The 24449-nt window shown below is 38.1% G+C and overlaps 1 protein-coding gene across 2 annotated transcripts in view; it reads right to left on the bottom strand.

Annotated features, from left to right (window-relative positions):
- The window catches only part of RAB6A (RAB6A, member RAS oncogene family), a 105293-nt gene that overhangs the window by 46320 nt on the left and 34524 nt on the right, over positions 1-24449 (bottom strand). For both annotated transcript variants that reach the window (XM_072610901.1, XM_072610902.1), the window contains exon 2: positions 5492-5550. In XM_072610901.1, the coding sequence (XP_072467002.1) occupies positions 5492-5550 (59 nt within the window). The remainder of the gene's footprint in view (positions 1-5491; positions 5551-24449) is intronic.

Below are 24449 nucleotides of genomic sequence, written 5' to 3'. Positions count from 1 at the left end.
TAAAAAATACATTGTCCTTCCTTTTCTTTTATAATACCAAATTTCTATAATGAAAAAGTTTTATTAAATGATCATCAAGTGACAGTATGTGCTCGTAGTATGAGGTGGGAAAGAGATGAATTTCTGTTCAATGTGATGTGGAAAGGCAGTAACCTGAATGGATAATGGGTTACCCTTAAGTTTTAAATATCTAGATGTTATATTAGGAGTTGTACTGTTAAAAAAAAAATGATGAATGGGTTTTGAATTCTGAGTAAGAGTTTCTGTGTTGTAGAATTCCTAGTGAAAATGAGAATCCTTGAAAATATACATACATACATACATATATGTATCTATATATAGATATATCCGTATCTATCCATAGATAGACAGATAGATATATGGATATATCTATATCTGTATGGATAGACAGATAGATAGACAGGTGTGATTTTTCAAGCCTGTTCTATTCTAAGGATATATTAAGTATGTTAAAAAGTTTATTTCTGCTATTAAGAAGGAAGTTTTAACTAAAATTGTTTTTGCTATAAATCAAGCATTTACAAAAGTTATGTTTCTGAAAGGAAACTTGGTAATTATGCAAAGGTCTTGGTTTTAGATCTTTTGTAATTTTTGTCAATTAGGTTCAAGAGGGTTTTGTGAAAAATTATAAACTGTTCTTAAGAGATGAAAATATTTGTTGTACGAAGAAACGCTTTGTAAAATCTTTTGTACAATTTTTGGAAGGTCTACCAAATTTATATTTCTAAGCTAATTTGTTATATAAAGGTTTTATGGGGTTTGGAAAATACAGGGGAAGATAAGGGAGACCAGGAATAGATGGCTCCAGGAAGTTCTGTGATAAATTTAAGACAGCCTCATGTCAGTCCCCTCATTCACCTTCAAAGTCTAGTCATTATTACAGAAGGACTTCTTAAAATCTAATCTGAACCCAAGAGTTGTTCAGAGAAAAGATATTAACTCTTTTCTATTGTCGAAAGAAGGGAGGAGTGCCAGGCTGGAAAAAGCCTGAAAGCATCTCCCAAGTGGCTATACCATCTATTATGCAGTGGCACCTCAGACTTGGGTTAACTCACTTTGTTAAAGTTATAGTGTATATATGGTATTCCTAAATAAGGAACTTGTTTTGGTGATAAAAAATCTCTAGAGATTGATTTTTAGGACATTTAAGATCTAAGATTTAAGTCCTGGTAAAATTTTTGATTAGTGAAACCTGCCATCTGATGCAAATCCTCTGTGACCTTTACTAATTGTGTTCTACAACTCAGAGAGGAATGTGACTGTTACAGGCAGAAGTTTGCCTCAGTGGGCAATCAGGTCAGCCTGAGATGGGATCCTTCTGCCTCAGTTTCCCCATTGTGTTCCTCTGAAAAGAAATGTTTTCCCACTTGACTATTTCTGAGTCTAGATATAAGGTAGAGGTGATATCTAATTAGATCCTTGCTTTTTATCTTCATGGCATGTTTCTCTAATCAAAGCAGATAGTTTAAGATGTAAGCACAATGCAAGCAGTGGAATCTTGCTGTTTTCAATTAATTGGGTAAATGGGTACTCTGGTATAGTCTTGTGAATGATAAAAATCCCTGAAATAGAACATTCTTCCTGAATGCTATGGGAATAATTAGATAAAGAAAAGCATAAATGTGATGTGGAATCACTGTTCCATAGAAAAATACTGGGATTTAAAGTTAATGGTAATTGTATGGAATTGTTGAGGTTAGGGGTACTTGGGACCCAAAAATAGCAACATGCTGGGTCCTGTTCAAGTCTTCTTTCGGCTAAAGAGGGTCAAAGTCTGCTGAGGTTTCTCAATATTGGGTAGACTTTTAGGGAAACTGAGCATTTGTAATGCCAAAACAAGATGTATCTTATCTACACAGTGACTAGGGAAGGAGTTTGGGGGTGATCCCAGATAGCCTGGGGGTTCAAAGGATGGTCTTTATGGGACTGGCCGGTAGCCTGGAGAATTGGATTGATAGGGCATGGTGATAGGGAAAAGCGTATGGGCCTCAGGAAAGCCAGTTCAAGTGGGGAAATTCAAGGAGCTTTCAAGGTAAGGTTTTCCAAGGTGCTTTTCAACAAATGGAACTAAAACTATTTTGGCGTAAGGGACAAAGCTCCTGACTTGGAATAAGGTCTATACATGTTACAAAGACCAAATGGGTAAATATAATTGAATGAATCAAATTACTGAGACTAAATCAGAGACATCTTCAGTTTGGAAAAAACAATTTTAGTGTAGTTTCTTAGAGGCAGGTAGCCTCTGGTAATATTGATGGAAAACTTAAATGTTTCTGTTTCGATTTGAATTCATTTCATGAACCTAAGTTGAAGTTAGTGTTCAAACTTATCATATGTATAATTCATTCTTTTAAACTGAGAATAGTTAGAAAGGGATAGAGAAGCTTGGGAAACCGATGGAAATCTATTAGAGTAATAACTTACAGTTTTAATGGTAAATCTGATTTTATGATTGTTATTTAATCAGGAACTAGAACAAGTATAGAAAGGCATGTAAGCTACTTAAGACTTGCTTTAGAAGATATTCCTTAGCCAATGTGAAATTACAGCCATATCTGAAACTGATTACTGGAGCTTGCTATTTAAGATTTTATGGGACTATTAACTGATTGTTCTTTTGAGTCTTAACTCCAGGTATGGATAGTAAGAAAGGCTGTCTGACGCTAGTGAGTCTGTGAGATGCTGGTACGAACTGCAAAATAGTGATCTCATGGAAGGTTGGGAGAACGATTGTTCTGTTCCACCTGACCTAAGGTAGGTTTCTCCTGATTGAATTTCCCCACCGACACCTGGCAGACTTTAAGCTTGGCTAAATGCCAGTTGACAATCTACTCCTACCTGGAATTGACATGAAGTTAGGGAGATGTTGTTTCCCTGAAATGTCCCTGCTCCTAATGCCAATTTCCTATAATCAAAAGTTTTTTAAGCATAATACCAGATCTATTAAATAATAGATTGTTAGGAGGGGAACATCTGAAGTTAAGTCCAAAAATTAAGCTATCAGGTTTAGGATTTTTGACCAACAACAGTAAGTTAGGGTCCTTTAATTCTTAGTAATAGTATGGAGAAAATCAAGTCAAGGGCTTGTGAAATTAGCATGCATAGTTAATGTTATTTTTGTCTCAGATGGATAATGTTAAAAGAAGAAATGTCTGTAAATGCTTTAAAAGAAGCATCAAACATCCATAAGCTGGAATTGTTTTATGATGTAATATGTACTGTGTTAAAAATGTTTACTTATTGTATTTATGTGTGTACTGGAGCCTGTTATTAATTCCTTTGTGAAATCTCATCAACCTGATTGGGGAAATGAATAATAAATTAATGTAAAATGTAAAAACTGGGCTCAAGTGTGAATTTCTTAAACATGACAACTGTTCCAAGTTCCAATTTTAATCTTGTAAGAGTGATAAGAGTATAGAGCTTAGGAATGGTAATCTAAAATTGTATTAAGGTCAGTTTTGTAGGAAAGTGGATATCTGGATTTCTACAAGAAGATAAAGGAAGAAGATGCTGAGATGCTATGACCAAAAAAATTGCATCGGATGATGATATTCCTTCCCAGACTGCTGTATGAGATGGAACTTCTAAAAGGACAATTCATTGATTTGCCTTTCTCTTTTGAGTATCTATATCTGTACTTATAAAAGGGGACTGCCTCCTTCTAATTTGTCAATGTGTTGGACAACTTTGCTCCCTTCCTATATTCATGTAAAGGAGAGATAAGATGAAGGAAAGAATTCATAAGGGAAAGAAAGTGAGGAGATACTGATAGGATTTAGGTGTGGAAACAGAAATTTTAATAGAGAAAAAGGAGGGAGTTTGGGGGAAACAAGGAAGTTGTGTTTCCAGTTTTAGGTAATCAAGGTTGTGACCTAGCATAGTCAGGTAGATGTCAGAAAGTTGTGCGCAGGCCTGATGAACTGTTTGAGGGAAAACCTATCAGAGAGGAGAACATGAAGTCATGTGGCCATGGATGGTGTTGTACGAGGTCCAAAATTCAGAACCGTGTAAGAAGTTTCCATCGATCTGAACAAGTTGTAGTCTTCATCTAGTCTTACTGGAAAGGTATATTCATAATGAATGTAGAAGGTCCTCCTTCCTCTGAACTCTATTTTAATAAATTTTCCTTGATACCGTTTTCTGTGTCAAGTCTGTCTCTAACAAAGCCTTCCCAGTTGCTTGGAGAGCTACCCCAACTGCAAAGCAAGAAAAGAGGGAGGGGGGAGGCTTACATATTTTCTGGTCTTGGCTAAGGACGAGCTTGAGGGGGGTCAGTTCCCAGTCCAGGAACCAAAATATGTTGCAATCTAGGGATGCTAGGAATCCCAAAATGCAAGGCTACACAGGGCAGGGTTCTGTCTTGACAGAATTAGACCACTCAAGCCTTCTTCCAGTCCCAAGTGGTGAATTTATTGTTAACATCAATAGAAGTGGGCCAGATTCCTACTTAGTCTGTACTGTTTGTGACACCAATACAAGCAAAGCAGATTTTAAGAATCTGAGTATTTGATGAAGATGGGACTGATATTTTTATACAGAAAGACTGTGGGAAAATCTGGATGGGATCTAGGAGTGACAAATAGTCTAGAACTGGCAAATAGCCTGGGGGGGGGGGTCTGGATGGGATTAAGAAGATGCTAGCCTGGGGTAGTCTGGAGGTCACAGAGAATGAAGGGCTGGGCTGAGTGTGGGGTGAGGACCTCACACACACAAAGAAAGGACAGTTGAAAGGATTATTGACTGGGATGGGCAATGCCTCAGGTGAATCTGGGTTCCTAAAATTTGTGGGACTGAGGATCTTTGCTTTTTGGGAGTCCCTCAGCCCAATCAAATATATAATAGGCCCTACATAGTTATATACATTTATTTAAATATTAACAACACAAGCACTGATATTCTATACCTAGGCCAACAGAAAAACTGTGGAATCATAGAATTACTCACTTTGAGATGAAAAGGTGATAGAATTTTAGACCCAAAAAAATATCCTGAAAACCAGTTGCTCTACCGCTACAAGCAAGAGATATATCTGAACCATTCTAGATTGGTTTACTATTTACTCTTTTAATAGATAGCAGAATACATGGGGGAAACTAGTCTTAATAAATGACAACCAAAACAACAACAATAACAACTTTAAACTATACCCATGATGTATGGTAGATCTAAATTTTAAAAATATATATAAAATTTTTAAAGTAAAAAGGCAAAAGAGCATAAAGAAGAAAATTTGGGAAATATTTCAGAGAGGAAAATCTAAAAGAATAGGTAGAGATATGGAGTATGAAGTTATTTGAGATTTGAAGGGTGAACTTCATGGAAAGGAAAGCATTCGCCATTTGAGAGTGGTATTAATTAGGGATAGATATATAAACTATATATCTAATAGTGAAAATGCTTGTTACTTTTATACCCCACCAAATTTAATTATGTTTTATGTTTCAATTAAAATTTAACTAATACATACCTGGTAGGTGTTATCGAAACTGTCATACATGAATCTGGTGATCAAAGATGTCTTTCCAACTGAAAAGAAAGTAAGGACAAGGTTATTCAATATTAACATTTTATGTATTACAATTTAACAGTTTTCCAATTCCCATTTAAAAAATTTTAAAGCAAGAATTAAACACTATCAGGAAAAAAAATTCTACAAATGGATCACCTAACATTTGCCAAAACAAAACAGGTAACTATTAGGATGAAAGAGGCTTGCAGGAGACAACAGAGATTAGAATAGAATGAAATAAGGATAAAAAGGTACAGTGGTCTATAATTCCTCTGAAAACTTTCTTCATTTCCTTTGATCATTTATTGATTGGAGAATGGCTCACACGTGTGTGGTGTGTGTGTGTGTTAGTTTTCTTTATATTTTGGATACCAGGTACTTAATGAGAGATTTAATACAAAGATTTCCCAATTAACAGTTCTTGTTCTGACAATTCTGTTCATACAAAAACTGCTTCATTTCATATAGCCAAAATTAATTATTTTCTCTATCCCTTGTCTGGATAAATCTTCCAGGACAGCAACAGCTAAGAAAGAAAAGTCTTCCATACAAAAAAATATTCAAAGCAGAGCAATGTTTATGAGGTAGCAACACAAAAGGTAAATGCTCACTGACTGGAGAAAAAACAAATTGTAGTACATGAATGCAAAGCACTATTACATTCAGAAACCTCTCCTCCTCTGAGGTTCATACCATACAAATATATCACCCAATCCAGATCCTGGTAACCATTATCTATCTGCCCCCAAGACATTCTTCTTCCTTCCTTAGTACCTATATCTCAGTCTCTCAACTTCCTCACACAATGGTAGCTCAAACAGGAAGCTGCCTGGCTTCTACATACATATTCAAGCAAAATCCTGAAACTAATACCAGACTAAATAAGGATCAAGAAATCCAATGAGAAACTATAATATGTGACTTTCCACCCTGAAGTGCACAAAAATCAGCTAGAAACTCAATTGGGAATAGGGACTCAAGAAAAGTTAATTCCAGCACAAGAGGGCTTTCCCTACAAAAAGTCCCAGGATAGGGACCTGTAACAGCAAGCAAAGTAGGACCTTTGTGGTTTTTCTGGATTGAGTTTTAACCAATCAGATACTGAGTGGAACTATTTATATATAGAGCACATACTGAAAAGAGCTGTATGTAAAGAGAGAGGCAGTGTTGAGAAAGTAGACATGAATAGAGCCAGCCTTGAAGGGGGTGATCCAGAGTTAAGAAGAGAGCTAGGAAGAGACCTGAGAGCTGGGAGAGGAGACCTTTGAGAGGTAACAAGAAAAGACTTTTAAAAGTAGAGACTGACCCACGCGAAGGAGGCTAACTAAGCCCCCTTTGAGAGCTGTTAAAGTGAACTGAGCTGCTAGCACAGAACCTCTGGACTTTGGAGGTAAACTGAGATGACAGTGCTTGTGGTGTGTGTCAGTACTGTTGTCCTATTGAGCTTTGTCTTCCCAGAGGTAGAAGCTGCCTGGGAGAGCTTGGAGTGGAGCAGTCCCTTGAACTGAGACATGGAGCAAGAACAGAGACCTGCCTGAGAGTGAATCCAGGTGAGGGTCAGGAATGGTCAGCTGACAGAGGAAGAGCCATGGGACTTCAAAGTTAACCACGAGTAAAGAAGAAAGAGGATTTTACTTGGACACTTGGTACTGATTAAGGACGTTGCTATGAATATTATGCTTTACTTTATCGAACAACGTTTAGTTTATTGCTGAATTAGAGTTCATTATACTACACAATTAGACCCTTAAAATTATTCACAGCAGCAGTCCTCAGGTATGCTGCCATCATTAGTATTGCAGTAGGACCCAGTAAGCCCCAAGCAATAGAAGACAAGGTGCTACAGTGCTCAGACCCAGACAGCCCTAGCCTAGAGACTCCGGAGGTCTCAAAAACTGTTCTGAGATTCTAGCACTATATACCTCAAAGATCTAGGAGTCTAAACTCCAGGCCCTGGGCAAAAACCAAAAGCAAATCCAAGTAGGGCCAACTATCCCACCCAAAAATACAGCTGCTGGGAGCAGGGAGACAAGCCTTGGCATAAAACTGCAATTCAGAAAGTAAAAAACCTGTAAAGATTAAGTACATCCAAGAATATACTGACCAGGATAAAAATTACATCCAACCTAATTTGATAACTACAAGCAAAAACTCAAAAGATAAAAAAGGATTTTCCACAATTATAAGAATACCTAGAAATAACTAGCAAAAGATTTTAAAACAAAATAAACACTCTTGGGGAAAGAACTAGAATAGTTTAGAAAATGGTAACTAAGAAATAGACACTGAAAACTAAAACAGAGTAAAACAAATCAATGACTCTTGGCACCACAGGGCACGGAGCACTTAGCCCAAGTCAGGAAGACCTGACTTCAAAATTCAACCTCAGACACTTATTAACTTGCTTGACTTTGGACAAGCCACTTAATCGACTTTTCTCTATTTGCCTCAATTTCCTCAACTGTAAAATGGAGATGACATCTTAACAAGCATCTACCTTGCAGGATTTTTGTGAGGATCACATGATGCAATATTTGTAATGCACTAAAGCACATTGCCTGGCACAGGTTGGCACTATATAAATGCTTATTTCTCTCTCTCCATCACATAACTAGGGAATTTCAACATACATACTGATACTCCCTCAACCATCCTACTTTCCAATTTTCCAACTACTCAATTCCCATGATCTACTGCGATACTATACTTCAGCCCACAAAAACTGTCATAGCCTTGATCTAGCCACCATCCACAAATATTCCACTTCCATGCTCATAAATTCTAACATCCTTTATCTGATTATAATTTTTTATCATTCCATTTTCCTCTGTACTTTAAAAGACTCAATTCTATTCTTTGTTCTCAATGACCTTGTGAGCTCAAATTCTTCCACTCCTTTGTTCTTTTCCAGCCCATCCATTCCTGGCACTGGCTATTCTGCCCTCCTCCACCACAAGGCTTTACTTTTCACAGTGGAGACTTTAACCATGTTTATTTCTCTTCAATATTCCCACAACATCCCTTTCCCAACTTCTCAGCTGGAGACCTGGGGAAAAACAGATCATTTGCTGAGCTCCTTTTTTCCCACCTCTTCATCACATATAACTCAGAAATCTCATCATACTACCTCTCTTTTAGCCTGTCTCTCCTGAGGAGGCCGCCCTCCTCCTTAGGAAGATAAAATCCTTTACATGCACCCTTGAGAACATCCCCTCCTATCTTCTCTAGAAAACTGCATCACCGCTTTCTAATTACTCTTCACTTTCTCCCTATTTATTGGATCCTTTTCTGCTCTCCAAAGATGCCCATATCTCCCCTCTACTTTAAAAAGTCACTTGATACATCTATCACTACTATCTTCTTACCCTCCCCTCCTCCTTCATGGCTATATCCTTGGAAAGGCACCTACAATCAGTACCTCCACTTCTCTTTTCACTTCTAAACTTTCTGCCATCTGGCTTCTGAAACTGTTGTTACCAATGATGTAAATTCCTAAATCTAATGATTTCTCAATTATTCCTACTTCCTGACGTCTCTTCAGCCTTTCGGTCATCACTCTCTCTTCCTAGATAATCTCTCCTTACTTTAGATTTCTGTGAAACTATTCTTGAGTGGTTTTTTCCTGTCTGTTATTTTTCTGGATCAGTGTTCAGGTCATATCCACTATCCATGAATCCTGTCACTCCTCCTCCAAAGATATATGTAGACTTTCTTTTCTCCCTCTGTACAATCTCACTCGATGATCTCATCAGCTTCCCTGAGTTTCAACTATCATGTCTATCAACATAATTCCCAGAAAGAATTTAGAACACAAAAATAAAGGTGGAAGAAAAATTTTAAGCAGAAGGAAACTTTAAATAAAACCAATAAAGCCAGAGCAAATGACTTTGAAAACAGAAAGTACAGACATAATTTAAACTTGTAGGTTTCCAGAAAAATATGACAAAAAGACCCTGACTACTAACTGAAGAATATGATGCCAAGAACTTCTCAATACGGCAAATGAAACACATGCAGAACTACACAAAAGAAAGAAAATCCCATGCTTGACATTGTACAGCATGCATTGATTAAATTTTGTAATTAAAATTAACCTTTTTTTCATGAAGTCAGGAAAAAGTTCTGGAACTACAAAGGAATGACAATTTAAACAAGCCAGTAATAACCCACAGTAACAAGAAATCAAAGTGAATGGAACAATATATTCGAATAAGAAAAGGTGCTTGAGTTATTAACACAAGATAACATACTGAAAAGCTGAACGCAATCATCAACCAGAAAGAATGGGTCTCCAAATTTCAGGGCATGGCACCTTGGGAAAGGGAGCTGACAAAACAATGACCAAAATTATTAGATATTTTCATGGACGATTACTATGTAAATACACCCACTTCTCTCAATGAAATGAAACCAGAATGGGAAGTAAACTCTGAAGGTGATTGAACCAACCACAGAGATGAAAACAGGGGAAATGAGATTGAATCAAAGTTGGCCAAATCTCAATGCATTTAGCTTGCAGTCACCATCAGAAAGTATAGGCTCAGGACACAGATGAGTTATATCTCTGCAATACTCCTTGTATTCAAACAGAAATTCTGTGAGCAAAAATAAACAATATTTATATTCAAGTTTTTAAAAACCAAAAATAAGATCTTGTATACTTCTCACATTCATTCATTTTGATAAGTATATAATAATAGGTTGGTTTCCAAAAACTGCAACCTCTTTAAAACTGAAATAATCTGAGAAAGGAAATAATTGCTTAAAATTTTAAACAAATTCAAAATTTCATGCTTTAAATTTTTACCCACAATTTTTAGAAATGCAATATCCTTTTATGATGAATAATCTGAAGAGAAAAATCCACTGATGCAACTGAAAGTACAAGCTAAAATAAAAGAGGTAGCTTAAATAAGTAAAAGTACAGAAACAGAAAAGACAACAGAAAGTAAAAAGCCCATAGTTCTTAAAATACAATTCACATATAGAATATGATATTTCAGAGGTCAAAGGAACAAGGATTAAAATCAAGAATCACCTAACCAGCAAAACTGAGTATAATACTTCAGGGGAAAAAATGGTCATTCAATGAAATAGAGGACTTTCAAGCATTCTTGATGAAAAAAAACCAGAGCTGAATAGAAAATCTGATTTTCAAACACAAGAATGAAGAGAAGCATGAAAAGGTAAACAAACAGGATAGAGAAATCATAAGGGACTTACTAAAGTGGAACTGTTTACAGTCCTACTCTTGAGACTTTTCTCAGTATTTGGGTAGTTGCAGGGTTTCTATATACATACAGATAGAGGGGCACAGGGTGAGGTGAATAGGAAAGGATGATAACTAAAAATATAAAATTAAGGGGTGAGAGGAATATGTTGGGAGGAGAAAGTGAGAAACAGAATGGGACAAATTATCTCTGACATAAGAGGCAAGAAAAAGCTTTCTTAATGGAGAGGAAAAAGTGGGAGGTAAGAAGGAAAAAGTGAAGCTTATTGTCATCACATTTGGCTTAAGAAGGGAATAACAGGCACCCTCAACTTGGTATAAAAATCTATCTTACACTACAGGAAAGTAGGGGAGAAGGGGATAAGTGGGGTATGGGGGGAAGATAGAAGGGAGGGCAAATAGGAGGAGGGGGTTATTAGAAGTAAACACTTTTGGGGAGGGACAAGGTCTAAAGAAAGAACAGAATAAATGGGGGGGCAGAATACAATGGAGGGAAATATAGTTAGTCAAAACATGACTTTTGTGGAAGTCTTTTGCATAACTACACACGTATAACTTATACTGAATTGCTTGCCTCCTCAGTGGGGATGGGTGGGGAGGAAGGACGGGAGAGAATTTGGAACTCAAATCAATGTTAAAAACTGTTTTTATATGCAACTGGGAAATAAGATATACAGGTAATGAGGTATAGAAGTCTATCTTGCCCTAGAAGAAAAGAGAGAAGGTGGGGACAAGGGAAGGGAGGGGTGTGACAGAAGGGAGGATAGATGGGGGAAGGGGTAATCAGAACACACGGTGTTTTGGAGTGGGAGGAGGGGAGAGATGGGGAGAAAATTTGAAACTCAAAATCTTTGTGGAAATGAATGATGAAAGTGAAAAATAAATAAATTGGAAAAAAATTTTAAAGAATATTTTTATATTTTCCCCAATTAAAAGAACCATGAAAAGAAAAAATAAGACTTATTAATCATTTGACAATTCAACCAAAGTAATTCTCATTTTATTTTAAAAATCTTTGTGTCTAAATATGAATGGATAAAGAACTCATTTGCTATGGACAAATATACATTTGTTATTACTTCATCAAAGGAAGAGCTACTTAAGGAGGGACAGGGTCAAAAGAAGAATAAATGGGGGGCAAGATAGGATGGAGGAAAATATAGTTAGTCTTTCACAACATGACTTATGGAAGTGTTTTGCATAATGACATAAGTATAAAACTATATTGAATTGCTTGCTTTCTCAGTGGGGATGGATGGGAAGGGAGGAAGGGAGAGAAGGTGGAACTCAAAGTTTTAAAAACGAATGTTAAAAAATTGTTTTTACATGCAACTGGGAAATAAGATATACAGGCAAGGGAGTACAGAAATCTATCTTGTCCTACAAGAAAACAGAATGGATGGAGATAAGAGAAGGGAAGGGTGTGATAGAAGGGAAGGAAGACTGGGAGAAGGAGTAATCAGAATTCATGCTGTCTTGGGGTGGGCAAAGGGGAGAGACGGGGAGAAAATTTGGAACTCAAAATCTTGGAGAAGTGAATGTTGAAAACTAAAAATAAATAATTTTTTTAAAAACTGAGTTGCTAATACTATTGAAAAGTCTTGCCCAGGGTTTTCCTGCTTCTCTTGCTGGTTCTCTAGCCACTTTGTCATGCTGCTTCTTTTTGAGGCTAAAAATTCAAACTACAACATGAAAAACAAAAAAGTACGTAGAATCTTTAACTTGATTAATAGAGTCATAGTGCCCAGTGCCAGAAAGAAGAACATAGTCTGCCTTCGTCTATACTTGGAATACTGTGTTATGTTCTGGGAACATTTTAGGAGGGACAATACTAAGCTGGACAACATATGGAGAAAAGTAACCAGATGGTAAAGAGCCTCCAAATTATGCTATATAAATATCAATTGGTACAGTGAAAAGATTGCAGAATCTGGAATGAAAAAAGCCTAGATCTGAATCTCAACTTTTTCAAGTACTTAAGAGACTTTGGGTAAGACACTTCCTCTGTGGGCCTCAGTTTCTTTACTGTAAAATGAGGGGGGTTTGGATTAAATTATTTTTAAGGTTCTTCCAGCTTTAAATCTTGGCTCCTATGAAACTGAAATATTTACCCCAGAGAAGCCCAAAATGACATCATTATGTTAGCATCAAGTTCCAAAGTTCTTAAGAGAGACCTTATGAGTGTCCTTGTATTGCTTCTTCTGAGCACCATGTTAATGCCTGCCCTGTATGAGTTCTCCATAAAACAGTCCTTTTGGCAAACCTACGATTGACTTTCGAACAATGTGGTACAGTAGAGACTCAAGAAGACAGGACTTAAAAGAAGATATGAGAGTTCAACTGTGGTTAAGCTAGTCACTTGGGCAGGGTAATTAACATGTGAAAACATTGGCTTCTAAATAAACACAAGATTTGTGGATTTAAAATACATATGTAAAATCCAAAATAGTTTTTATCAGGTATCACTAATGATATATATAGATAGATATAGATACATAATAAGTCAAATAATAATCAAATAGTCAAATAATAGTCAAAACTATTAGCAGTCAAAACTATTAGCTGTTTATATAAAGAAATGGCATGGAAAGGAGACAAAAAATGTCATATGAGGATTAGCTGAATTGAACAGACTGCCTTGGTAGATACTGAGTTCTCTGTCTCTGAAGAAGTCTAAGTAAGCCAATCTAAGACAACCACTTTTATAGGACATCATAAATAGGATTTAACCATAGGGAAGAGAATTCCATTAGAGGGTCTGTAAAGGAGGTCTCTTTCCTGCCCCATAATTCTGTATTTAGGCAGCAGCTAGGTAATGTAAAAGACAAAATGCTGGACTTAAAGTCAGAAAGATCGATGGTTAAATCCAGCCTCAGATGCTTACTAGATAGATGTGAGACTCTGGACAATTCACTTAACCTGCCTGCCTCGGTTTCCTCATTTGTAAAATGGGGACAACAATAGCACTTACTTCCAGGATTGCTGTGAGAATAAAATGAGATAACATTTGTAAACTAGAATGAATGAGTAGAATTTACAGTGAAACAGAAATCAGTTTAACACATGGGAAAACTTACTAATACAACAGGGCTGTCCAAATATGGAACAGATTATTCAAATAGGCAGGGGTTTCATGTTATTAAAAATATGTTTAAGCAGAAACTAGCTCGTTACTTGGCTAAGCATGTTATAGACTAAATTTGTATCTTATTAGATTACTTCTGATGTTCGTTTCAATTCCATCCTTTTATGACTCTATGACTTGGAGCAAATCATTTCCTCTCTGTCTCAATTTTCCCATCTGTAAAATAAGTTTATTATACTAGATCTTTAAAGTCCCTGTCTACACTATCGATGAATCCAAAATAATCATTAACTTTCATAACTGAAATATCAAGCAAAAGATGAATTTGCTGATTCTTTGCTATGGGGCTCCTGTAAGACATTTTACATGTAAATGATTCTTTCACTAAAGTCCTACTTTGATGCCCACTACACTAGAAAGCACAACACCTAGATGTCCACCATAAAGGCCTGGCAACAGACTGTATGTGTGTTATCCAAGAACCAGACAACCTAATTCTGGAGAAGTCTATTACCAGGTAGGCTGAAAGGTAACTACTTTTTTGGCCATAACAACTCTTTAAAGGACCATCAAACTGTCCTTTGAGTTTGTAGTGGAGAGGCAGGTTGTTGTATCAGGGCATTGAAAGGTCATGAAATAATGTATTCTTGAAATACAGAAGCTCAAATAAATGTTAGCTGCTATTGTTAAAATCACTGTTCCATTCACTCATCTATACAACAATACTAAATTAGATGAAGCCCATAAAATAGATTTGGACACTGAAGCAATGGGATTAACTAACATTCGATCACAGACAGAAAGCAAATTCACATAATAAACTTGTGTGGCAGATATTCAAACCTAATCTTTAAAGAGCCCTGGCTAATTTTTTTTAATGCTGCTTTCCTATCTCAATTGATTAAAGTTTCTTTCCTTCCTCCTCTACCCTCATTCCTACAAGGGATTAAGTTTATAAACAAGCCGAAATGCTAAGGTATTTAGGGCATAATATATGTGAAAAATGCATACAAATACTCAGGAGTGAATGGTAAACTTTAGAAAAGTTGTATGTTAATGTTTCTATGCTCTGTCATTCCGTATAATAATAAACAATATAATAGTCTTAACTGCTCTTTACCACAGTCATTGTTTTCAGTCAGATCTTAAAAACTTCATAGGATAAATAAAAAGCACTAACATGCTGTAATTACTAAACATAACTAGGTCTTCATCAATACAAAGCTAATCTTTATAACATTCAGATAAAATAGGACATGATAAAAAACAGTTTAATCAAAACCATTTATTTTAATAATGCAATTTTATTTTTGAGGACATATCTATTACTTTGAAGACCTAACTATTTAACTTACAAATTGGTATTCCATTCACATAATGGGTTTCAGTGTGTATCCAGGAAACCATCTGTTTCAGCTAAATCCCTTAGCCTATGGTTTACAATCCTTCCTTCTAACAGCAGTTTAAAAGAGAAAACAGTCAGCACTTTTACTTAGGCCAGAACTAGAAAGGGTGGTCTTTAAAAAAACCTCTAAGGAAATTTTTGTTTAACGTAATTAGTAATATTAACAACATGGTCTTGATGTTAGATGTTGGTGTTATAAATAATCCTGTTATGTCAAAAACCAATATACTGACAAAGTGTATTATGCAAGTTATTTTTTAAATTCCATTTTGTTTATCAAATTATACAGCTTACAGAAAATTTTAAAACACAACATCAATCTACATTGTATAGCAAACCTTTATGATAAATCAAATAAAATACTTATAAGGATTACTCAGCATTTTTCCCATAGTAACTCTTTGAAATATGGAGTGCAAGTATTATTACCCTCATTTTAGAGACCAGGGTACAGAGATATCAAGTAACTTGCCACAACTGTAGAACTCAAAAGTATCAGTCAGAACTTAAACCCAATTAACTGTAGCTAGGATCAAACAGGCACATCAGAGAAGACTATTCTGTCAACTTAGGACCCAAGAAAATGTAAGATAATCATTAGGATAAAGAAGAGAAACCCTAGGTATTGCATGAATTTGTAATTAACAACTAGCACAATCACAAACATTACTACTGTATTTACATACTGCTCTAGGTTTGCCTGGACACAAACGAGAGTCTAGACCCCAGTAAGTCCCTTGATCTGACAATGGTCTAGGTCTGACCTGGCCCTGCTGAAAGTCTGCTCAAGCTATCCCTGTGATCCTTAAAGAACACAGCACTCAAAAAATACAGTACCCTGTGTATCATTAATGATACAAGATATTTTAAGGATCAAATCACACAGTATAATAAGCACTGTATTTACTCAAAACTAAACCTTGAGCCAAGAAACCAAAGCATAACTTAACTCATCACCAGGGTGGCCACACTGCTTTAAACAGACACACAAGTAACTTGCCCTTTTCCCCCAACAAGTATGGCCGCCAGGTCTAAAATAAAACATATCATTCAGAATACAACATACATCCTTCGGGGGTCAAAATCTTTGGGGAGTAAACAACCAGCTCCTCACTCAGGAATTATCCCCAAATATCATTTATACAATCAGAGGGTCCCACTTCCCCAGAGAATACAACACATTCCCTGCCCTAGGTCACAGTAGTTTACAATCCCCTCAATCAGAACAGTGTCTAAAAGTCCTAAGGTCCTCTTGGGGATGGGTCCTTCTTCTCACCCTGCTGCTGCAGGTTCCCATCTGGCACCTTGAGGCATACACATGCTCCAATAAGCGAAAAAGTTCAAGTCCTGACACAGCTCCAGCCCCTGTTTCCAAATGCTGAGAAGCAGGAGAGCAGGCTACCTGCTCCTGCCTAGTTGCAGTTTTCTTTTCACCTGGGGCTCTGTAGTTCCTCCTCCACAGACTTGCCAGGGGCCTGACACAGGTAGCTCTCTGCTCCTGCTGCTCCTCACTTTGCTTCTCTCAGGTTGTGGCTGCCTGCTCCACAGTCACTGCCTCCTCTACTGGGCTGAGGTCTCTCTAGGGTGGTCCGTGACACTACAACTTCTGTCAATAAGCACTGACTCTCCCACTCCTCCAGGGGCTAAGTCAGTCTGGGTCTCCCATAGCATTTCCATAGCTCCCGCTGCTCTTCCAGCAATTTTCAGCAAAATCCTCTCAAGGCCTCTAGGGATGAAGGAAACATCCTCCCACTCACAGGGCAGGGTCCATATTCCATCCTCCCAATCCCATGGGAGGGCTCCATAAAACCATCGCTACAATAACTAGGAAACAATGGACATTTATCCCAGTGCCACTAAACCCCATACTAACATCATCTACTTATTCAGTGGAAAGGTCAGCATGCTAAAAGTGGAAATAATACATCATCAGACGAGGGAGCACCAAAATCTGAGTTGACATTCACAACCAGGCAAGCCCCTAGGCTACCCAGAGTCCTTGGCCCAGAAAATCAAAAAAGGTCTCAGGTGAATGTCTTTCCCATGAGTGTGTCTCAAGGCAATATCAGCCTCCCAGAATACATACAGCTTTCAAACAAAGAATCAGTACCTGATCACTTCAGCGCAGAAAGGTGTGAAAGCCCATGTGCCTCAGCACCTGATGTCACATGGAAGTCTGAGTCACATGAGTTTGTGGTGGGAGGAACTTGCCAAATGGGTAGAACAGAGCTGAAAGAAGTTGGACCCAGCAGTTGGGGTGAGGGAAAGAGAGGAAACATGCAGAGATCTGTGAGTTCTTTTGTGGGAAGTGTATATACCTACCAATGGGTACTATCTTTCCATGTGTATGACAGCCTCATTAGGAGTAGTACTCTACCTCAGTCACCTACAGGGGTAGTCACAGGAGATCTTACCATTATCCATAAATCTTCTATTACCCATAAATATTCTAATTCCTTGATTAGCAATTTTGACATTCCTCGACCTCACCACAACCTATCATTCTACATTTTCTTGTGTTATACCCTGGCTGGGCCTGTCCTCATTGAGACTTCTAGACCCTGCTAGCCTCTGCTGACTTCACATTCCTCCCTTTCTAACTTGAACCAAAAAGTCAGCCATATTAATGCTGTCACACACAAAAAAATTTTGATGAACATGAATCAATTTTCACCTCCCTCTAGTCCCCTCTCACCACTGGAAGGTGTGGGAAGTCCCTAGCAAGGGGAAGGCTTGGGGATGGTGGTGTCCCCTGCATTGTTATTGTGTATAGATTTCTTTGTTGCTATGATGGATTAGGTTTTCTGATATTTAAATAAATGTTTTGGCTCTGTCTTTCATGTGGAGAGTCTGTTATATTTTGCGATTCAGATATTCTGCATATTCTGCAATAGGCAGTGTGAATATAGCATTGATACTACATTTGATGACAAGGATGTGAAATATCAGACTCTATTTGGAGGGCTGTAGAAAGAGAAAGATATCCCAGGATGGAAGGATTTAGCTTGTTCCTCACTAGCAAGAGAATGAGCTAAAAAAAATACAGGGCTCTGTGAAAACAGGAAACGAGGCTATGGAAGAAAAAACCCAGAGATTTGGAAAGATGTTTGCAAGGAATACCTATAGAATCAGGGAGAACAGGCAGGGGTGTATAGGAGACACTGGACCTTGCTAACAAGTTATTGCCTTCCGTGTAAAATCAGTGAGAAGCTGCTGGAACAGAGAGCTCAGATGGGAAAGGAGCTGGCTGGTTTGAATAGGAATCTTTCTGTGCCACAGTGTTCAGGCTCTCTTTTAGAAGAGCAAGCTGGGGGGTCTCAGGTGGTGGAAGAACATACCACCGTTAATTTAGCTCTCAAAAAGAAGCAAAAAACAAACAAAAAGAATGTGCGTGCAGCCCTTGCACAGGCTGGGCCTAGTTGTCCCAATGACTGCCAGGAGGAAAATGAAACAAAGTTAGGTGAGGAGGCTTTTCTGAGTGCAGACCTTCAACCAGTACTAAAAAGAAAGCAGGAGATACTGGAGAGATCACACGGTGTTTAGGGAGATGATTGAGGGTTTTAATCAACAGGAAGTGACAGATATTTTGAGTAGATTCACCCAAAGGACGGGAGAATCAGTGATGAAGGCTTTGGAGGAGTAGAGATAGATAATGTAAAATGCTTGAAATTTACAGTCAGAATCCTTTTGTCCAGTAAGATTTCAGGGACTGCCATATGCAAGGAGGTAACAATGTGATTAATCTGTTAGCTTTAGTTGCAGATCCTACTGACTCTATATGGCCTAGTGTAGAGAGAGACCCTGGTACAAGCTGAGGGATTGTATGAGAAAGTTGAGGTGGTAATGAAAACAGCAATGATGATGGGAGGCTTATCACAGTACCCCCCTTAGCAGTTTCTCATAAAAATATGGTAGTGAAGGCTGCTCCTCCTGCTTACAAGAACCTAATTCTGACTCTACTAATTAGGGAAACAGGGTACCCTCCTTCGAAGATGCTGGATAAGATTTTACACTTAAGTGACTTAGGGGAATAGAGAAAAGATAAATTTCCTCAAGAGATAAGAATAAATAGCTAGCAGATTAAAAGTCAGAATAGACTGACAAGAAGAGAACTGTTTACTGCTCTACTGAGAGAAGGGGTAGATTTTGGAAGAATAGATGGTATTCCAACAAATGAACTAAATAATATGTACCAAGAAAAGGGGCTGGATATTAGACTGAATGGGAAACAACTGCCCCTACAGATCCTCTTGAAACATTTTACCCAAGTTTGTCACACCTACAGGGAGAATAGGAAATTGGCCAGGCCCCAGCTCAGATTAAAGAAAGTATACCTCTAGCCAGAATGATGCAAATTAGAAAACAGTAAAGAACCATGAATATGGCTAGGTGGTTTATGGACTCCAGAAGCATAGCTGACCCTATATCTATTCTGCTTCTGATTATTGTGTCCTTGTTTCTTTTTTGGCTTTTTTTCTGTTAAACTTGTTTACTAGATTTATTTCCTACAGGCTTACTATTACTACCCTCCACCTGTAGATGCCTAATCCAGATATCACCCCATGTCCATGAATGTGATATGTAATCCCTGGTCCTGACATCAACCAAGCTCCAGATGTCAGCTAAAGAAGTGACCCCTCGAATGGGGCAGGGACAGCTCTATGTTCAATCTCAGCAGGAAACAGATATGGAAAAAGAGGCCTTTATCCCAAGATTTGGGGCTCCATTTGTTCAAGGGAGGAATGATGGGGTGCGGATGCTCAAGCCCCACCCTAAGATATTGTTTTAAGTGCTCATTTCATTTTATTCCTGTTATACTATTGTAAAGTTCTGTTGACACCAGCTACCCCTAAACTCCTATTAACCTATGTAATGGATACAAAAGATCTTGGGGTCAATTGTATTGTTGATGTATTTTTGCATAATGGGAAGATCTTTCCCATCTATTAATAGGCCCATGTGACCTACCTGAGTCACATGAGTATGTGATGGGAGGCGTCTGCTAATCAAGTAGAGGAGGAAGAGTGGAGAAAAGCTGAAAGAAAGTTGGACACAGCAGTTAGAGCAGAGGGAGAGAGAAGCAGCAGGCAGAAACAGCTGTGAGGGTTCCACTGTGGAAAGATCCTGGTAGGGGAAGGCTTGGGGATAGTGGTGCCTCCTACACGGTTATTGTATATAGATTTCTTTGTTGCTATGATGGACTTGGATTTCCGGTATTTAAATAAATGTTTCAGGTTTGTCCCCCATGTGGAGAGTTGGTTGTATTTTGCAATTCAGAATTACGCTGGCATATTCATAGTCACTATAGGCAGGGTAAATATCATGTTTGGCACTACAAGACCTCACATCCCCACACCCCAAAAGCAAAGTCTGATCCTAACATAAAGTTAATAGCCAAGAAATGGAATGTTTTTAAAAAAAAGTAAACAATAGAGAAAGAACCTGATCACAGATAACTACTGCAATAGAGAAGATTAGGGTTCAAACTCAGAAAGACAACAAAAACAGAACAGCCACTTGTAAAGGTTCAAAGAAAAATGTAAAATAGTCACAAGCCCAAAAAGTTTTTAGAAGACATTAAAAGGGACTTTAAAAATAGAAAAGGCTAACGAAAATTTAGAGGGAAAAAATAAGAGTAATGCAAGAAAAATCAAGAAAATTATTTAAGAATAAATCAACTTTAAAAAAATCCAAAAACGTACAGAAGAATATAACTCCTTAAAAATTAGAATTAGGTCCAAAAGTGTCATTATAGGAAATGCTATCCACATCCAGAGAAGGAACTATGAAGTCTGAATGCAGATCAAAGCATACTATTTTCGTTTTATTCTCTCTTGTGGTTTTTCCCTTCTGCTGATTCTTCTTTCACAACATGACTAATGTAGAAATATGTTTAATAAGATTGTACACATATAGCTTATATCAGATTGCTTGCCACTTGGGGAAGGGAGGGAGAAAAAAATTTAGAACTCAGGATCTTTTGAAAGTAAATGCTGAAGATTTTATATATCTATAATACACATGCAGATATGTGTGTCTGTACATATATATATACACACACAAATAAAATTTAAAAATTAGAATTGGGAAAGGAGAAGCTAATGACTTCATAAGATATTAAGAAATAAGACAAAATCAAAAGAATGAAAAAATAGAAGAACATGAAATATCTCAGAAAAAAACAACTGACATTCAGGGGGCGGAGCCAAGATGGCGGAGTAGAAAGACGCACATACACATAGCTCCGAACCCACAACCCATAGAACATCTACAAAGAAGTAACTCATGGCGAATTCTGCACCCAAAGGCCACAGAACGTTGGAGCGAGGGAGATTTCTGTTCCAGAGAGACCTGCAAACCTCTCGCAAAAGGTCCTTCGCGCCGCTGACTGGGCCCTGGGACTGGGAGCTGAGTACAGCCCTGCCGCGGCCCCAGCACCGAGAGGAAAAGATCCCAGCGGGCTTCAGGGACAGAATCTCCAGCGGCCACGCGGGTCCCTCCACCCACAGGGACAGGGGTTGGTGAGAGGGTCTCTTTGGCAGGTCGAGAGGGGAGTGGGGTGCCCCCATAACTCAGGCCCCCTCGGGAGGCAACAGCCGAGACGGGAGCAGACCAGGGCTCCCCAAGCAGGCAGGAGCCGGGATCCATTGCTGAAGGTCTCTGCATAAACCCCCTGAGGGAACTGAGCCCGTGAGGCGGCCCTGCCCCTACCTGAGCACTTGAACATAATCTCACACTGAATAGCAGCCCTGCCCCAACCTCAGCACCTGAACTTAATCTCACACTGAATAGCAGCCCTGCCCCCGCCCAAAGCCCTGAGGCTGGAAGCAGCATTTGAATCTCAGACCCCAAACTGCTGCCTGGGAGGATCAGGAGGCAAGGTGGGTGTGAGGAGAATATTCAGAGCTCAAGTCACTGGCTGGGAAAATGCCCAGAAAAGGGAAAAAAACCAAGACTATTGAGGGTTACTTTCTTGGTGAGCAGGTTTCTCCTTCCCTCCTTTCTGATGAGGAAGAGCGGTGCTCACCATCAGGGAAAGACACGGAAGTCAATGCTTCTATATCCCAGCCCACTCAATGGGATCAGACCTGGGAAAAGCTCATAAAGAGCTCAGAAAATTTTCAAAATCATGATAGAGAGGTGGAGGAAAAACTGGGAAGAGTAATAAAAGACTTGCAAGCAAAGTATGAACAACAAATCAGCTCCCTGCTAAAGGTGACCCAAAAAAATGCAGAAGAAAATAACACCCTGAAAAATAGGCTAACTCAATTGGCAAAGGAGGTTCAAGAAGCCAATGAGGAGAAGAATGCTTTCAAAAGCATAATTAGCCAAATGGAAAAGGATATTCAAAAGCTCACTGAAGAAAATAATTCTTTCAAAATTAGAATGGAACAGATGGAGGCTAATGACTTTATGAGAAACCAAGAAATCACAAAACAAAACCAAAAGAATGAAAAAATGGAAGATGATGTGAAATATCTCATTGGAAAAACAACTGACCTGGAGAATAGATCTAGGAAAGACAATTTAAAAATTATGGGCCTACCTGAAAGCCAAGATCAAAAGAAGAGCCTAGACATCATCTTTCATGAAATTATCAAGGAAAACTGCCCTGAGATTCTAGAACCAGAGGGCAAAATAAGTATTCAAGGAATCCACCGATCACTGCCTGAAAGAGATCCAAAAAGAGAAACTCCTAGGAACATTGTGGCCAAATTCCAGAGTTCCCAGATCAAGGAGAAAATATTGCAAGCAGCTAGAAAGAAACAATTCAAGTATTGTGGAAATACAATCAGGATAACACAAGATCTAGCAGCCTCTACATTAAGGAATCGAAGGGCATGGAATAGGATATTCCAGAAGTCAAAGGAACTAGGACTAAAACCAAGAATCACCTACCCAGCAAAACTGAGTATAATACTTCAGGGGAAAAATTGGTCTTTCAATGAAATAGAGGACTTTCAAGCATTCTTGATGAAAAGACCAGAGCTGAAAAGAAAATTTGACTTTCAAACACAAGAATGAAGAGAAGCATGAAAAAGTAAATAGCAAAGAGAAGTCATAAGGGACTTTACAAAAGTTGAACTGTTTACATTCCTACATGGAAAGACAGTATTTGTAACTCTTGAAACTATTCAGTATCTGGGTACAGGGTGGGATAACACACACACACATGCACATGCACACGCACACACACATAGAGACAGAGTGCACAGAGTGAACTGAAGAGGAGGGGATCATATCTTAAAAAAAAAAATGAAATCAAGCAGTGAGAGAGAAATATATTGGGAGGAGAAAGGGAGAAATGGAATGGGGCAAATTATCGCTCATAAAAGAGGCAAGCAAAAGACTTTTTAGTGAAGGGAAAAAGAGGGGAGGTGAGAGAAAAACATGAAGTTTACTCTCATCACATTCCACTAAAGGAAGGAATAAAATGCACACTCATTTTGGTATGAAAACCTATCTTACAATACAGGAAAGTGGGGGATAAGGGGACAAGCAGGGTGGGGGGGATGATGGAAGGGAGGGCATGGGGAGGAGGGAGCAATTTGAGGTCAACACTTATGGGGAGGGACAGGATCAAAAGAGAGAACAGAAGTAATGGGGGACAGGATAGGATGGAGGGAAATATAATTAGTTCTTACACAACACTACTATTATGGAAGTCATTTGCAAAACTACACAGATCTGGCCTATATTGAATTGCTTGCCTTCCAAAGGGAAGGGGTGGGGAGGGAGGGAGGGAGGGCAGATTGGCAGACAGGGGCAATTAGAACGCTCGGTGTTCTGGGGTGGGGGGAGGGGACAAAAGGGGAGAAAATGTGGAACCCAAAATTTTGTGAAAATGAATGTTAAAAGTTAAATAAATTAATAATAAAAAATAAGGAAAAAAATTTTAAAAAAAATAAAAATTAAAAAAAAAAAACAACCGACATGAAAACAGATTGAGGAGAGCTAATATAAGAACTGTTGAACCGTCTGAAAGCTATGATCAAAAAAAAGAGCCTATACTACACTATACTTCACTATACTTCAAGAAACCATTAAGGAAAATTGCCCTCAAGTTTTAGAATTTGAGGAAAAAAATATAAATTTTTAAAAAATCTACCAATCATTTCCTGAAAGAAATCCCCAAATAAAAATTAACAGGAACATTATAGCTAAGTTTCAAAGCTTCCAAGTCAAGGAGAAAATA

The sequence above is a fragment of the Notamacropus eugenii genome, chromosome 5 (genome assembly GCF_028372415.1).
Source record: "Notamacropus eugenii isolate mMacEug1 chromosome 5, mMacEug1.pri_v2, whole genome shotgun sequence".
NCBI classification, from domain to species: Eukaryota; Metazoa; Chordata; class Mammalia; order Diprotodontia; family Macropodidae; genus Notamacropus; species Notamacropus eugenii.
The sequence above is the reverse complement of the archived record's forward strand: the minus strand, read 5'-3'. Positions and strand labels throughout refer to the sequence as shown.